This window comes from Triturus cristatus, chromosome 1_2 (genome assembly GCF_964204655.1).
Source record: "Triturus cristatus chromosome 1_2, aTriCri1.1, whole genome shotgun sequence".
NCBI lineage: Eukaryota > Metazoa > Chordata > Amphibia > Caudata > Salamandridae > Triturus > Triturus cristatus.
In genome coordinates this window covers 272,032,723-272,049,847 of record NC_140580.1, presented here as the reverse complement: position 1 = coordinate 272,049,847, position 17,125 = coordinate 272,032,723, and the positions used below count along the sequence as shown (strand labels likewise).

General features: G+C 47.1%; 1 protein-coding gene across 7 annotated transcripts in view; it reads right to left on the bottom strand.

The window, feature by feature from the left end:
* The window catches only part of PIK3AP1 (phosphoinositide-3-kinase adaptor protein 1), a 1,621,635-nt gene that overhangs the window by 1,203,937 nt on the left and 400,573 nt on the right, over window positions 1-17,125 (bottom strand). For all 7 annotated transcript variants that reach the window (XM_085603661.1, XM_085603665.1, XM_085603660.1 and 4 more), the window contains one exon: window positions 14,708-14,859. In XM_085603661.1, coding sequence (XP_085459787.1) covers window positions 14,708-14,859 — 152 coding nt within the window. The remainder of the gene's footprint in view (window positions 1-14,707; window positions 14,860-17,125) is intronic.

The following is a 17,125-nucleotide window of genomic DNA, read 5'->3' as shown; positions in this document are numbered from 1 at the left end:
AATGAATAGACCATTAATAATAGATGTTAACTTATCCCAGAATGGGGCCCATACTAGTTTGTCCATAAAGTTGCTGTCATTATCAACAGCCTCCTGCAGAGAAAATACATTCGGGAACCTCAAGTCAACAGGTATTTCATGCTGTGTCTTTCTTTTACATTTGGCTGCTGGTGGACAAGCTGTAGTCGGAGCTTTAGTTATACCTATAGTGACCTGAGATGGGAGGATATGAGTTGATGCCTGTTCTGATGCAATCGGTATTTGGCAGACTGTTGGATTCACAGATTCACTAGTGCATCCTGCACTCTGGTCGTCTTGGTCATTACCTAGTCCAGGCTTCCCCTTAGAAGATATTACACATGCAGTTACCCTGTTTTGCCCGGTTGCAGTAAGGCATATGCGCCGCACAGCTAGAACAATTTCTTTAGATAACGCTCCCACGGCACAAGCAAAAAGGTATCTATGGTGGATCGCTTAGGGGTAATAGTTAGCTCAGTAGGTGGCTTTGTACACCTCACCTTTCGTTTGCCCATACTACTGGTTATTAGCTAGATAATAAAGGGACAAAGAAGAAAGGGGAAACAGACTTACTTCGCTGTAATTCCTAAAATCATTTAGCTGGCATCCTCTGCTGGCAATACTGGCCCACTGAGCTGGAGGTCACACAGGGCCAGGGAGTCTGGGGCTTCAAGCCCCTGCCCCAAACAAAACTGTAAACTGCAGGAGCGGCTTCCCACGCTGTTGGAGCCGCGAAGATGCTTTGAGTGTCTCCGGGCTCACTGGCGAGGTCACGCTGGGCCGGGGAGTCTAGGGCTTGAAGTCCCTGCCCCAAACAAAACTGCAGACTGCGGGAGCCACGAAGATGCTTTGAGCACCTCAGGGCACACTGGCGAGGTCACACGGAGCCGGGAAGTCTGAGGCTTGAAGTCCCTGCCCCCAACAAAACTGTAGACTGCAGGAGCGGCTTCCCACGCTGCGGGAGCCGCGAAGATGCTTTAAGTGCCTTCGGGCGCACTGGCGAGGTCATGCAGGGCCGGGGAGTCTGGGGCTTGAAGTCCCTGCCCCAAACAAAACTGTAGACTGCAGGAGCGGCTGTAAATCCAGGGAATGTAACCTCAGCTCCATGGAGCATACACATGAGACGGACAAAAGATGGGCAAAATAACATCAGAATCCAAATGAAAAGAGGACACCACCTTCAGGGACAAAGGTCAAACTAGGATGAAGCACCACAATGTCTGGATAAAAAACAAGGAATGGAGGGGGGGGGGCAATCAATGCCATAATCATCCCAACCCATCTCCCAGAAAAAAAGGCCACCAGAAAATAACCGTGGCTGAAAGGCTCAAAAGGAGCACCTGCAATCCCAGCAGAACCAGCAGCAAGTCACATTCTAATTCATTCACCACCAGGACTGTCCGCTCCGGCTTGCATGCGACCTCTTCTCTGTCAAGCGCTAAGAGACCTGTCGGTATATACGCGCTATATAAATAAACATACAAATACAAAATACAAATACAAAGTGACACTGGGGAAGGACGCCGAAGAAATCAACTCCGCAGTAAGTGAGTTGGCAGAGGGGCAACAGACAAAAACACCAGCCCCATGAAAAGCTTGGATCACCACCCACCGACTACAGAGGGCAGAGACAGCCAAACCAAGCTGAAAATCATCCAGAAGGAATTCTAACACAGCCGTAGGATCACAAGAGTAAGAGGAGAACCCCTTATCCCGACACCAGATGGGGAAAAAGACCGACAATGGTGGCCATAAGCCTTAAGGGTAGGCGTCCCCCGTGACTGGTGGAGCAGTGCAGAAAAATCCAAAGAATATCCACATTCTAAGAGGGACTGCCTCTCAAGAGACAAACCGCAAGGCTCAACCTATGAAGAGTGTCCAGTGGAAAAAGCAGCAGCCACAGGGGCAATGGATCGAAATGGCAAACCCCAATGGGGCCCGACAGCCAGGACCAGGAGAAGAAGGAAGTGCGGAAAACAAAATAAGGAGACCCCAGGGTCAAGGAACAGCCAAGGCAATACCTGCCCAAGCTCACGAGAACTAGAACCAGACTGTAAAAGCAGGGAAGCCGGGCAGTTTCCATGATGGCAAATAAATCCAGCCGAGGGGGACCAAAATGACAAAGAGTGCACTGAAAGAATACCAGATCAGACACAACATCACAGAGGACGAAAACCTCTGACCCAGAGTAATGGCAGGCCCATACTCTGCAGAAGATAGACTGCCCAGAGATAGGAGAGGGGATTCTGCTCAAAGACAAATCCCCTGGGAAAGGGGAAACAGAGAGAGACACATGCCACCCTGCTGGGTCAGATACAAGTGGACAAACCGAATGTCTGTCAAAACCCACCCTGCAGTGTGCCACAATGGAAAAACAAAAAGGCCTCCAAGACAACAGCCAGCAACAACCAACTAGAGGACTGAAGAGTCCCGATTCCCTCTTCCATGTGCCGTGGATTCCTCCAGGGTGGCACCCCATCCAATCCCACTGGCATCAGCTGTGTGAACTAGAAGAGGAAGAGGAACCAAAGGAAAAAATACTGCTCAGTTGAGCCAGGCCAACCACCACTGGAGATCCCAGTGGATCTGAGGCACCTCCAGAACCAGTGTCTTGCATACCCTACACAACAGGTTCACATGCCACAGGAGAAGGTGAACAAGGGGAAACAGGAGCAACCACCCCAAGAGACCAAGGCCAATGCAGAAGACATCACCCTCTGACTATAAAGCCACAGAAGTGGGCCCGAAGTAGAGTAGAACCTGGGACAGCTCAACCAGTTGACCGAGAAACCATACTTCAGCATCAGCGTGAACACCCTCAGAACCCCCAACTGGGCTCGGGAAAAAGAACAAGAGACAGCCAGCCATCTCAGGTTGGAAATAGTGGGACACCCCAAAATGCAAAATACCCACCAACTGTGGCAAAAACCATGGAGAAACATCATGGGCGCAAACTCTAGCCTGAAGGGCGTGACCCAGAACAATAAGCTGGTGCCCAGGACAGCAAAACAGAGGAACCTCTGGTGAAACAGAGGACACAGGACAGGGAAAGGGGCACCCATGGGATTGATGGAGGGCAGGAATCCGCCCTTCCGGAAGAGTGGCACAGTCAGCTGGAGATACACCAACTCAAATGACATACGAGGGCCATCCAAAAGATCCCCTTGGGGTCAATAACAGGGCGGAACCCAACCAAAGCCAACAAGACCAGGAAAAGCAGGAAGAAAGAACCATGGAAAACCTCCTAGGAGGCCTCACAGAACCACCAGAAGTGAGACCTGCAATCAGAGAAACAACTCCCACCACAGAGGGAAAATCAGCAGCAAAAACTCTCCTGTGGAAAAAAGTCATAAAGAAAGAGAGGAAAACCAGTCTGATCAATACCGGCCACTCTCAGCACAATAGATGACTCACGCTAAACGTGAGAGCAAAAAATCAGAACACAACCTATTCTAACTTCAAAGTTAATCAACATGTGACGGATGACAACACATACATGCTACTGGATTGTAATCCCACTATACAACTCATGGGTATTCTAGATAAAATTCTACAGAGAGCGGAAGACATGGGATGGATTGATGAAAGAACCAGAGTATAACTAACAACGAGTAACCCACGCAGACCCAAATTGTACATGATACCAAAAATACACAAAGATCTCAGGAACCTCCAGTTTCGACCCATTGTCTCGGGATGTGGATCATTAGTTGACCCCCTCGGCAGGTATTTGCACTACTACTTTCAACAATTTGTACAAAATTGGTATTCCTATATCAGGGATACCACTGACTTCTTACAGAAACTTCAACGTATGCAATCAGAAGTGCAGAACCACTGGCTAATATGTACTATAGATATAACGGCACTGTACACATCTATACCCCATGAGGCAGGCCTGGAAGCAGTAGAATGGGCATTACTACGAACACACAATGTTAAGGCGGAGAAGGTGTTTTTATTGGAGTTACTACACTTTTGCTTGAACCACAGTTATTTCTTATGGCAAGGCAATTTTTATGTTAAACTCCCTGGATCATCGATGGGTGTTTCAGGGCACCTGCATATGCCAACATTTTCATGGCCCAATTTGAAGATCAATACATTGCGAGTAATCCCAGGTGGCAGACAAAAATAGCTCTGTACTGCAGGTTCATTGACAACATCTTTGTCATTTGGACTGCCACTAGAAATGAACTTGAAAAGATAAAACAATCTTTGAATAAAAGAAATCCAAGGATACAGTTCACGCACACCACTGAAAATAAACAAATCAACTTTCCTGATGTATTAGTCATGTACAAACCCACAGGACCAGGATTTCAAACACAAATATACACAAAGCCCACTGACTGCAACAACACATTAGCTTTTTCAAGTTTCCACCCAAGAAGTTTAATCCACAACTTACCATTCTCGCAGTGTACTAAAATTAAAAGGAATTGCTCAGACCAAGCTGTGTGCACTCAAAAAATCTCAGAGTATAAACAGAGACATGCTGAAAGAGGTTACCCAGAAGAGATATTGCAGGAATGCATTATAAGGGTGGACAAAAAAGAGAGGATGGAATTATTCACCAAAACAAGTAAATCCAAAGATAACACACTAGTATTTGTGTCCAAATTCTTAACATGTTCACGGGCCATCAAAAAAATTATTAATACCAGGAGGGAGCTTTTGGAAAACGAACCAGACTTCAGTGATTTATTTAAAAACAAACAATTGCATGCCTACACAAGAGGTACACATTTACACGAACTACTGTCAATTTGGATGAGCAAAAAGGAACCAACAAATGCCTAAATTGCATACATTGCAATAAAGTTATTTCAGGAAACATTTTGTCACATCCCATCTCAGGAATGAAGTATACAACTTAGACACACAGCTGATAGCAACACACGCAACGTCCTTTACTGCATCAAATGCCCATGTGGCAAAGTGTATGTAGGAAAAGCTGGACGTAAAATAAAGGTAAGACTGACTAAACACAAGAGCACGATAAGGACAAAGAATAAAACATCCAGTCTATCTCTTCACTGGCAAGAAGCCAATCATTATATATCACAATTGAGATACCAAATAATTGAGACAGTTACTGCGACACCTGGAGTTGACAATAACAAGAAGTTGTTACAACGTGAGATCTACTGGATCAAGAGATTGCATACACTTCTACCTAAAGGTCTCAATGACAGGATTGACATGAGTTGCTTTATATAAACAACATCAGGGCCCAATCTCTTCATCACAACAGGAATTTGATTGTAATATCATACAGGATATCAGGCAATCTATTGCCATTTTCAATATATGCCATAATAGCTAAGAGCAGAGTACACACCACAACATCAACACTAATCTCACATTACTAGTCGGTATGACAGACCATGGTGGAGGGAATCACTATTACAACCAATAGACTAATAAAGTTTTGTTGACAATTGAATCTATCTGAATTACATTTGATGGATAGAGGCCAGCTTGGACAGCGTGCGGGACTTATATGTTTTTTTCCGCTCAATGGTTTCGCTAGAGCGTGTACTAGTCGTCTTTCACTACATAGAGGATTTTCTTTCCACATGATATGACTAGCACACAGTGCAATACACTTGGTTATTTTTGGTTATTTTTAGTTCTTCGATCCTGTCACCCTTATTATTAACATTCTTTTCATGACCTTTGAAATATCTCTACGGTCTTATTTTACCCATCTTCAGCCATACAGTGATTATTTCCCAGCCATTCTACAGCTTCTTTATATCCATAGTTCATGCCAAACACTTATATCTCTCGTGTACGGGCAACTCAGATTAATATTGGTAGTGGACTCCACACATTATTTTCTGTTCATTTTAAATGTACTATTACTGGTAATCTTTTTCTATATTATATCTCCCTTGGTCTTCACGTTCTCTTTGTCAATCCTTTAATCTTATTGTATAGGTGACCACTCATCACCACTATTATTTTACACGAAGACTACATTCCAACATGGCGGACATTTACGGCACACATTTAATGGCAGTACAGATGACGGTAGTCCGTCTTCACTACCAGCACCGCGGATCTTCTAAACGCACCTCTCAGTGCACGAGACAGTCCACAGAACGCCGATGACTCATGCTGGGAGGAGATCCATCTTCGATTTCCGGTAAGGGGGGAGGCTACAGGTCCCTATTGTCACTGTTTTGGAATGGCATAATCATGTGCAGAAGGAGGTTGATGAGCACATTTAGATACTGGCCGTCAGTATTAAGGCTTAGAGGGATCCATTCTGTCTACCATTCACCATCAACACAATCGAAGTATATAGAGTTTTTTTTTTAGCTTTTCTAGTGCTCGTGGCTTGGTGGGCGATTACAGATGATCACATGTTTACGTTAGGTTTTGATTTAACAGGGACGGTGACTACCATCTAATAAGCATCATCTATTACTGGACATTTCTTTTATTGTAGAGGTAAGCGTGGGCACGCATATCTAACTATATTGGTGTTGTATTGATTTGGTGAGGCATTCACTCCATATCTTGGCATTTTTTCTGCAGATTGCATTATTGATTGGCATTTTATATATGGATCCTACATTCTGTGGGATCTCGAGAGGTAGGATTGAACAGATGATTAGCAATTTATTGCATTTTTGAGTGAAAAAACACTGGGTGTATTAAAATAATGCTAGTCACATTATGGACATCAGTGCATGCTTGGTATCTAGCATGCATACCTTGTATACTATTACAAATACACACGCACAGGTTTACATTGATCAAGAGAAGCATGTATCATGAAGTGGCACGATAATCTCTAAGGATTCATGCGAACCTTTAACACATGCAGGGTTGTTTGGGCGATTGAGCATTTCTGTGTTTTACTATTATTTAAACATTGCAATTTCTTTTGGGTTTTCAGCTATGCCCCTGAGGAAGGGACACTGATGTCCCTAAATACATCGGGCATGAAAATGAACATGATCAAAATATTGTGTTTTGAGTAAAACGTTTTGATTTTTCATTTATGTTGAAATATGTATCCAAGGAATTTATGACATAAAGATGTTGTTGTCTAGAACAAATATATGGCACTAACTCTATGGTACCTAACATAATGAAAAAGTACTAACGGAAGTACAAAAAAATACTGATTTTACTAAATACAAGTATTAACATGAAGTAAATAGAGTGTGTTATATTGTGATTAACAAACATTTTTATTTTTGTATTGATTGTGAACAGTGCGCATCGCATCCAAGTCTGTGTACTTGTTAAATATAAACTATTTGTTCATGTAAACGTGTGTCGACAGCACCACTAGTTTAATTTGTATAAATGTACATTTTAAAACAAGTAGGGGGAGTATTAGGAGTGCATCCCTAAACATAACACTGTGCAAAGAATCAGGTCCACACTACGTATACCAGATAAAATACACAGTCTACAGCCTTGGAACCAAAAACCGAAAAAGACAAACCAACCGAAATGTGAGCCAGTAGATCTTACAGATGTGAGCCCAGAAAGTATCTGCCCCCAAATGCCATATCTCCAGATGGGACAATAACTGGATCAGCAGAACAATAAACTTCAAGTACTATGGGGGCTGACGGTCCTACTACAGTTGCAAAAGCAGAGTCCACTGCTGTGTTAACATTCGTAGTAACTCCAGAATAAGCTAGGAGCCCCCCCTAAATAAGGCACTGCGAGGCTAGGACCCACCTCATCCAAGGAGACAATAGCAAGGCATCACTCAGAAACATGACCCCCCCCCACCCCCTGTCAGCACCGAAGAGAAAGGAAAACCCGCATCTAACAAGCCTGATGGGCCTGCTACACCATTATACTCTGAAACAGAGAGGTTTCACCCACCACTGACATACTGTCGATCAGGAAGGACAGGAATTAAGTGGCAACCATACCAACACAACCCCCCCAGAACAGAAGCAAATCAGGGAAACGAAAACCCTGCTCCCAAGCACAGCAGAGGAGGGGGAACATCGGTATAGGGAGTGCACCAAGAGCAAGCCACCTTCCAACAAATCATTGCCCCATACATGCCCAATTGAGGGGGCAGTATAAAATGAAACCGACAATTGGACTATTAAATAAATCTAAAACCTCGGTCAGAGCCCTGCGAAAAACTGCCCTCACTGCCTCCATGGAAGGATTCCTAGGTAGTCAAGCCAGGGGCTCCCCTCCGGGGCCCGAAATGCAGCCATCACAGCAGCCACAAGGACATCCTGGGGAACAGGGGTCACCACAACTCCTGTAGATAGCCCAGCCATCACTACAGTATCTCCAGAAACACTGAACATGTCTGGAAAGCCAAGTTCCCCACAGCATGAAGCCATCAGCAAAGCAAACCACATGATCACCACCAGAGAGGACATTGAAGGAACTGGCAACCAGATCAGCGCAGGAAAACCCTTCCTGAAAAGCCAGTTGGTTGCCAGAGCAACGTTGACTGTGAGCCAAAGGACAGGCGGAGGCAACAAGACATACCGCATTGTTAAAGTGGAGGCACCATATTGATATCAGGCAGAGGCCACTTGTCAGCTGATCTCATTCAACAACGCAGACAAGGAAGTACTGCGCACCCCTGGAAGCCCTAAATGCTGCGAATACAACCAGGGGGATTTTGTAGTGTCGCGGTTTAGTTGACGCGCACTACGTCAGGACGGCAAAGCGCGTAGCGGCCATATTGGACGCTACTGCGCATGCGCGAGGATTAGCGCGTTGCGAGAGACGGCGATCGGAGCGTGTTGCCCGGCGCTCTCTCGGAGTAGCAATATAACTGTTAATAAAGGCATCTACCCACCTTACAAGGCTTCCTGCAAGTTATTGGGGAACAGCAGCAAGCAGACACGGCACCTAGCATCATTACAGTGGCGACGAGGCTGGGCTGGTGAAAACCCTGCGTGGAACAGGAGGAAGGTGCCCCCAACTTGCTTCAGGGAGGAGTACCCACAAGGAGGGACGTCACCCCACGCGGTAAGAGGACCGAGGGGGTCGAGGACAGACGCCTACGCACCGGGAGAGCGCGGCAGTGGCAGACAGACGCCAGAGAGTGGCACGTGGGCAGTAAAGGAGCCGGCCACGAAGCGGAGGAACAGCGCAGGCGGACCGCAGAACGGCAGAGGAGACCCTGGCGGAATCGGGTGACGACGGCGCAGGCAGCTCGAACGCAGTCCCAGGTACCCGAAGAAGGGGAGCGGGGACAGACGCGCCAGGTAGCCCAAGGAAACAGGCGGAAGCCAAAATGAGTGCACAGCCATCAACTTTAACGACGCCGATCCCGTTCCTTCCACGTCCGGGAGAACCCCAAATGAAGTGGGAAGACTGGAGGGAGTACTTCAAAAACTACGTAGAAGCGCTGGAAGATGAGAACGAGGAGGCGTTCTCCAGTGCCAGGAGGAAGAGGATACTCTTACACAATCTGGGACCAGAAGGAATACGGGAGTTTCAAAACCTCACACCGGTCGCCAGACAGGTAGGGGACACAGATGTGTTCTCACACGCCATAGAAGACTTGGACAACCACTATCGGCCTGCAGTGTGCACCTCTATCGACCGCTATAATTTCCAGCAGAGGAAGCAAGAAGCGGGGGAAACTATAGACGACTACGTGGCGGTGCTGCGTAAACTTGCGATAACGTGCAAGTATGGAGGGTTACAGGAAGAATTCATCAAGGACCAAATCGTAATGCATACGACGAGCAAGACGGTGCAAGATAAACTATGGGCGAGTGGGGATGCGACGCTGAAAGACGTGATCGCCATAGTAAAAAGGGCGGAACTGACCAAGCGCTGCGCGGAGGCGGCAAAGAGAGACCCGGCCCCCAGACTCACGGTCAATAAGGTGGATGATGCGGACCAGCACGGACGAGGTAAAACAGTGCCGGGGGAGTACAGAGGAACGCCCAAAGGGAAGGCCAAACCAGGACAGACATGGAAGCAAGAAAAGGGAGAAGCGATGAGGTGCTACAGATGCGGAAGCTCGAGCCACGCAGCGCACGACAAACGGTGCCCCGCCTTCAGAGCCAAGTGTGCGTTCTGCGGCCTGGTAGGTCATTACGAGAAAGTATGCCGAAGGAAAGGAAGACAGCAAGCGGTGAAATTTGTGGCGCAAGACGCAGGGGAAGAAGCAGAAGGTCTGGAGGATGACGATGAAGTCCTGTGTGTGGAGGACCAGGTGCTGGGCATCGATGGGAGGAGAACGCGCAAGCCCCAGTGTGACATGATCATTGGAGGAGTAGGCATCACCATCGTGGCGGATTCAGGGTCTCCCTACACGATCGTTCAAAGATCGGTGTGGAACGAGAGATTCAGACCCACATGGGGCGCACAGCTAGAACCCCCCGACATTCGACCGGTCACCTACACAGGGGAACCCATCCCGATGGTAGGGTTCAAGAAGCTGTTGTTCCAGTTCAAAGAGCGGAGTGCCCACTGCAAACTATACGTCGCGGAGAAGGGGCCGTCAGTCCTGGGCTGGATGGACCAAGGAGAGTTGGGCGTACAGCTGAATCCAGGAGGGGACACCCAGGTGATGGTGACCCTGGACGGAGAGGAGCCGACGGCGGAGAAATGGCGGAGTGGACACCCGAAGGTATTTGGCGGGAAAATCGGGAAACTAGAGAAGTTCTCCCACAAGATCGTCCTTAAAGAAAACGCCCGTCCGGTAGCGCACAAAGTAAGGAACATACCGATTGCGGTGAGGGAGGCGGTACAACAGGAGCTCCACCGACTGGAAGACGGGGGAATCATCGAACCCATCGACAGCGCGGAGTGGTTGGCGCCTCTGGTAGTGGCCATGAAACCGTCAGGCAAGGTGCGTCTATGTGTGGACCTCAGAGAGTTAAACAAGTGCATCGTGGTAGAAAAATTCCCCTTACCACGCATAGAGGAAATGTTGGCCCGCACGAAAGGCGTGAAATGGTTCTCCACCATCGACCTGCAATCGGCATACCACCAGGTAGTGCTGCATCCGACAAGCAAAAAACTGACATCGTTCATCACGCCGTTTGGTTGCTACCAATTCTGCCGCATGCCCTTCGGTCTAGCCTCGGCAGCTGCGGTGTTCCAGAAGCTGATGGCCCGCCTATTCAAGGACATCGAGGGAGTGCAGTACTTCCAGGATGACATCCTAGTGATGGGGACCGAGCTGGAAGACCATGACAAGAAACTGGCGGCGGTATTGAAGATCCTGGAGGAGAACGGCCTGACGGCAGAGTGGGAGAAATGTCACTTCGGGATGACATCAGTCATATACCTGGGGCATGAGATAGGAGCGCAGGGGATAACACCGAAGAAAGGGAACGTGAAGGCCATCTGCGACGCACCTCCGCCCACCTCCAAGGAAGAAGTACGGTCATTTTTAGGAATGGCGGAGTACTATAGCAAGTTCGTCCACCACTTCGCCACGAAAACTCACCACATGAGGCAACTCACGAGGGACAAGACGGCGTTTGTATGGACTGAAGAGACGCAGGATGAGTTTGACACGGTGAAACAGGAAATCAGCCAAGCGATCCCGCTGCAGGGGTACGATCCTCAGGGGCGGTCCATATTGATGACGGACGCGAGTGACAAAGGGCTAGGAGCGGTGCTCATGCAAGAACGACCAGAAGGAGGGACGGAGACGATCAGCTTCGCGTCCAGGACGTTGACGTCGTCGGAACAAAAGTTCAGTGTGATCGAGAAAGAGATGCTGGCAGTGGTATGGGCCATGGCGAAGTACCGTCAGTTCCTGTGGGGCACCAGATTTCAAGTGAAGACGGATCACAAGCCCCTAGTGAAGGTTTTGACATCTGATGGTCATGCCAGCGCCACACCCCGGATTGCGAAAATGACGCTGAAACTCCTGGAGTATCGGTACGACGTGGAGTACATCCCGGGCTCAAGAAACAAGATAGCGGACTACCTCAGCAGGGCGTCAGCGATGGACAGTGCCTCCAATGGCATGGAAGACGAAGACGAGATGGTAGCCCTGACAGACGACCCGGAAAAAGCCATCAGCAGGCAGGAGTGGAAAAACGCGTATGCGGCGGATGAAGATATGGACGACATCAAGTTGTACATTGTACGAGGGTGGCCAGAACGGAGGCGACAAAGACCCAAAGTCCGGCAGTTCTACGAGGTCAGAGAAGAGCTATCGGTGGGGAACGACGGGGTGTTCGTTTACAGAGGCAACAGAGTGGTACCACCGGAGAACATAGTACCGGCCCTGCTATCCATACTACATGAAGGTCACCTGGGAATCGTGAAGACAAAGGCCAGGACTAAACAAACGTACTGGTGGCCGGGAATGGACATGCAAGTAGAGAGGCACGTGAAAGACTGCGAGCAGTGCCAAGGTTCGGACAAGATACTGAAGCCAATGAGACCACCCTTAGGGAAGTTCACGAACCCCAGTAACCCATGGGAAGAGGTCGCAGTGGACATATTAGGGCCTATACTAGACGATCAGGGGATCCCCAAATACCTCTGTGCGTTAGTAGACAAGTACTCGAAATGGCCAGAAGTGCACATCAACGAGATCATGGACACGGACGAAATACTGCGCTACCTCAAGGCAGTGTTCCTCAGGGAAGGCATACCCAGGACCATAATCAGTGACAATGGCCCCCAATTCACCTCGGACAAGTGGGTCACGTTTGCAAACAGGAATGGCATTCTGCTTCGGCACACCTCGATATATCATCCGGCCAGCAACGGACAAGTAGAAAGGTTCAACAGGGTGCTTATGGGCTCCATACAAGCGGCCATCACGAGGGGCAAAGACTGGGAGAAAGAAGTGCAAAGCACGATATGGGCGTACCGTATCACCCCCACCGGTACGGGGTACAGTCCCTTCCAGATCTTACGAGGAAGGCAACCCTTCACCAGAGACAATGTTGCATGGCAGGAGAAGACCATCACCAGCAAATGGTCTCCGGCGGTGGTGCAACACAACCTGGAGAAGGCACAACGCATTTATACGGAACACTACAACCGCAACAAGAGGGTGAAGGAAACGGCGTTGGAAAAAGGGGAGTGGGTCAGAGTGAAGCTGGCAGTCCTGAAGCGGAAGGGAGAAAGCAAGTACTCCCCACCCCTAAGAGTAGAAGAGGTGTACGACCGGGCAGCGTTGCTCAGCGACGGAAACGTGTGGTCTCACGATCGCATGGCCAAGTGCAACAAAATCATACAATGGCCCCGAGAGGACACGGAAGGGGAAACCCCGATGGAAGGGCCGACAAGGGACGCAGGTACGTCCAAAAGAGAGCGCGGAGAGAACATGAGCGAAGAGCTGGAGAGAGAGAGAGACACACCAGGTGGATGGTCCCCGGGGGAAACGACCTGGGAAGATGGTGAGAAAGAAGAGAGAGAGGGCCAGGGCACTCCGGAAGGAACTGACGGAGGCCCGGTCGCAGAAGGAGGCCGAGAAGGACATTCCACACCGGTAAGACACACCCGGGTGGGGAGAGCTGTGGTGAGACCATCCAAGTTTAGAGACTATGAAATGGACTGACCACATGGTCGGGGTAATTGTGTTGGGTGGTATAAAAAGGGGGAGATATGTAGTGTCGCCGTCTAGTTGACGCGCACTACGTCAGGACGGCAAAGCGCGTAGCGGCCATATTGGACGCTACTGCGCATGCGCGAGGATTAGCGCGTTGCGAGAGACGGCGATCGGAGCGTGTTGCCCGGCGCTCTCTCGGAGTAGCAATATAACTGTTAATAAAGGCATCTACCCACCTTACAAGGCTTCCTGCAAGTTATTGGGGAACAGCAGCAAGCAGACACGGCACCTAGCATCATTACAGATTTATTTGTAAAATAATAAAAATAAAAGATCCGAGGCCCAGCAGGCCACCATGACAACCCCGGTTCTCATTGGGCGCTCCGCTGCCCACAAAGGGCAGGCAGAAGCTAAACTATGTGTACAGCATACTGCAAAGTGGGGGCATCACACAGACACCACCCGACTGCCGATCTCAATGTAAACTGCACTGGGCAGGCTCAGAAGCATTGTGGAGCCATAAAAATAATCTGGGGAATTTAAAATGGAAAACGAAACACATAAAAAAGTATCCCCGCAGCCGTCAGAGGCTGCACAGCAGGCCTCAGACACCCCATGCATACGAGCTTGACCACTAAAAACAAACCACTACAGCAGGTCTGCAAAAACTAAAGAAACATCAAAAACATATCTGTAGCCAAGATGGTAATCGGCTGCAGAAAAAAGAAACAGGAAGTTCTTCCCAGGAAGTGAGGTATTTGTACTCCTTTGGATGGGGGGCATCTTGGGTTGGGAAAGGAAAGTTACGTTTGGTAATTAGGTTATGCATTAATGGAGATAAACTCATACGTAAGGACTGTGAGAAGAAGATGGACGAGGAAGTAATGGGGCTGAATCAATAAGTGCTGCATTCAGGGTTTGGGTATCAGCCTGACAAGAGTATCTATTATTGTGTTCATCTTATTTGATTAACCAAATCTAGAATAGACTCCTTTCTTCACAATCAGACCATTTTGTCTTTGAGTTATATATACAGAGATAAAAGGAAGTGGTGGTGCAATGCTCTAATTGCATCATAATAACAACAAATTAACAAATATATCACCAGGCATTTCCTTAAGTCATAAATTTCATATAAAAGTTCACTGAAACTCAAAACAGGTTTCACAAAAGATGTTTAGCAGAACATACCCCACAACGAATCCTTTCAGGGAACACTGTCACTAAGTTACTATGTGCCCTTTCTACAGTTGAAGCTTCTTGGATAGTTTCAATTTTCTTCGAGTAAATTGAGCTCCTCTCAAGTTCGGCTTCGGTATCCGTAACAGACTCACAAGCCCAATCTAAACAGAAAAAGAAAATTGGATTGCTGTAAATTTTATCTGGATAATTTACTTAATGACTATCTCAATTCAATTATTTTATTATGATTTGGAACTTCGAAGAGTTCCACATAAAATGTACAAGGAGAGCTCCAATATACCAAATCTTCCAATTCTTAATAACAGGGTAAAATACATTCGGGGACCTAATAATTATAAATGTCATTATATGGGAAACATCCTTTACAACGCAACCACGCGGTATGGTTACATTGTGGTTTTTACAACGAAAGTCGTTACACCGACTTGCACTGGATGGCGCTCTAGACTAAGAAATAGTGTGAATTACTATTCCAACTCCTTCCCTACTGTACGTAGACTGGAGTTGGAATAGTAATTCACACTATTCCTAAATCCAGCGCCCTCCAACGCAAGTCGATGTAACGACTTGCGTTGTCAAAACCGCGATGTAACATACCGCGTTGTGATGGTACGCGTTGTACCATCATACATCCCATTATACAGTACAAAATTCATGGCAGCATTAGACAAAATTAAAAATAACTCCACATGTACATGCTGTTTAAAATGCACGTTATTTATAATATTAGTTAATTATAGTACAGTGCAAAGTGAGTACAAATGGCTTTATACCATTTAAATACTCTAACAACTCCAACTGTACAATTCAAAATTGCCCTAAAATACTTCTTATAACATGCAGAGTATGTTGCCCAAAGGGGACCATGTTCAACATACCAGAGCTAAACACAACGTAATAATCCTCTCTAAAAACTATTTAAAAATTGTTTTAAAAAGCTAAAAAATTAAAAACATATTGCTTCAGGGGGAGGGGCCAAAAGGCAGTTTTGGGCCTCCTCTGCCATAGTAATCTTGTACTTTAGAAACACTGGTCTTAATAAACGACGACGTAATGGTTGTAGTGGGGGACAGACAAATAACACATGATTTAGATCCTGCACCCGGTGTTCACACGGTTCACAAAGTCTGTCCTCCCTGGCTAATCCCTCCCATGTTTCTGTTATAATGCACAAGGGCAGCAAATTTATTAGCAACAGCATGGTTCTATGCACACCATGGGGAAGGTTCCATACAACTTAGGGCTGGGGTTGTTTATACATGCTACTCCACACTATTGTGTCATTCCTAGAATACCCTGAACACAGTACAGTATCTCTTTTGCGACTGACTTGCAAAAAAATTACTGTCTTACCGCAGTCTGTATAGAGCTCACATCACTATTAAGTAAGGCATTACCCCACCTTGGACATGCTGCCATGGCAAACACGTAAGTCGAGAGGAGCCTGAATTCGAGCCAAAGGGCCGATATGTTGGCTGCGCGATTCAGGTTACAAATTTGGCACCAAATGCACCCTTCTGCCTTCTCAAAAAAGCCCCACTGCTGTTCATCCACTGATTCGCAAGCAAAACTCAGTATAGGTGGGATTTGAATTTTGTAAACTGATAAAACATGTGCAAAATGTCTTTGCCCATTTATATGGCCTACCAGTTGTGGAGGCCTGAGATATTGCCTTACTTCTGCACTGGCCAATGTGATCACTACTAGATCACTTGCTTGAAAAAATTCTTCCTAAATACGGGTACTACTTCTCTAGATCAAGTTTATCTCTCCCCAGAAACAAATACATATTTTTTCCTAACCCTGCATCCCCGGGACCTAAAAACCATGATTTTACTCTTTGAGATATTTATTTTTACGAAATGATCGTCGGTGTAATGGCCTAGCTCATTAAGACGCCTTTGTAAACCTATTGGAGTTAAACCTAACAGGATGGAGTCATCCGCGTGAAGTAGACAGCTCAATTTCATTGTTCCTAATTTAAGTGAGTAACATTTACAGTGCCCCACCCTACTCAGCAAGTCATTAATATAAAGAGAGGAGAGGAGCTAGTAATCACCCATGCTTCAAACCATTGTGGATTTCCACTTTACTCAACAGGCCCTGGCTGCCTAACACCAGGACCTGTATCCAAGTTGAGGAATGCCATGCAATGATCAGTCTGAGCAAATGTGCGGAAATCCCCATTGCAGCCAGTTTCCTCCACAGCGTACCCCGGTCAACCCAGTCGAAAACTGTGGAGAAATCTATAAAGGCAGCATACAAGGCCATTCCTTTGCCTACTGGATATTTTTCTATCAAGGTTTGCAAGGCAGCGATGTTATCTAAAGTGTCACTATGCTTACGAAACTCTGCTTGCTCTGCAGGTACAAGGTCATTACAAAAAGCCCAATCCTGGAGGTGAAG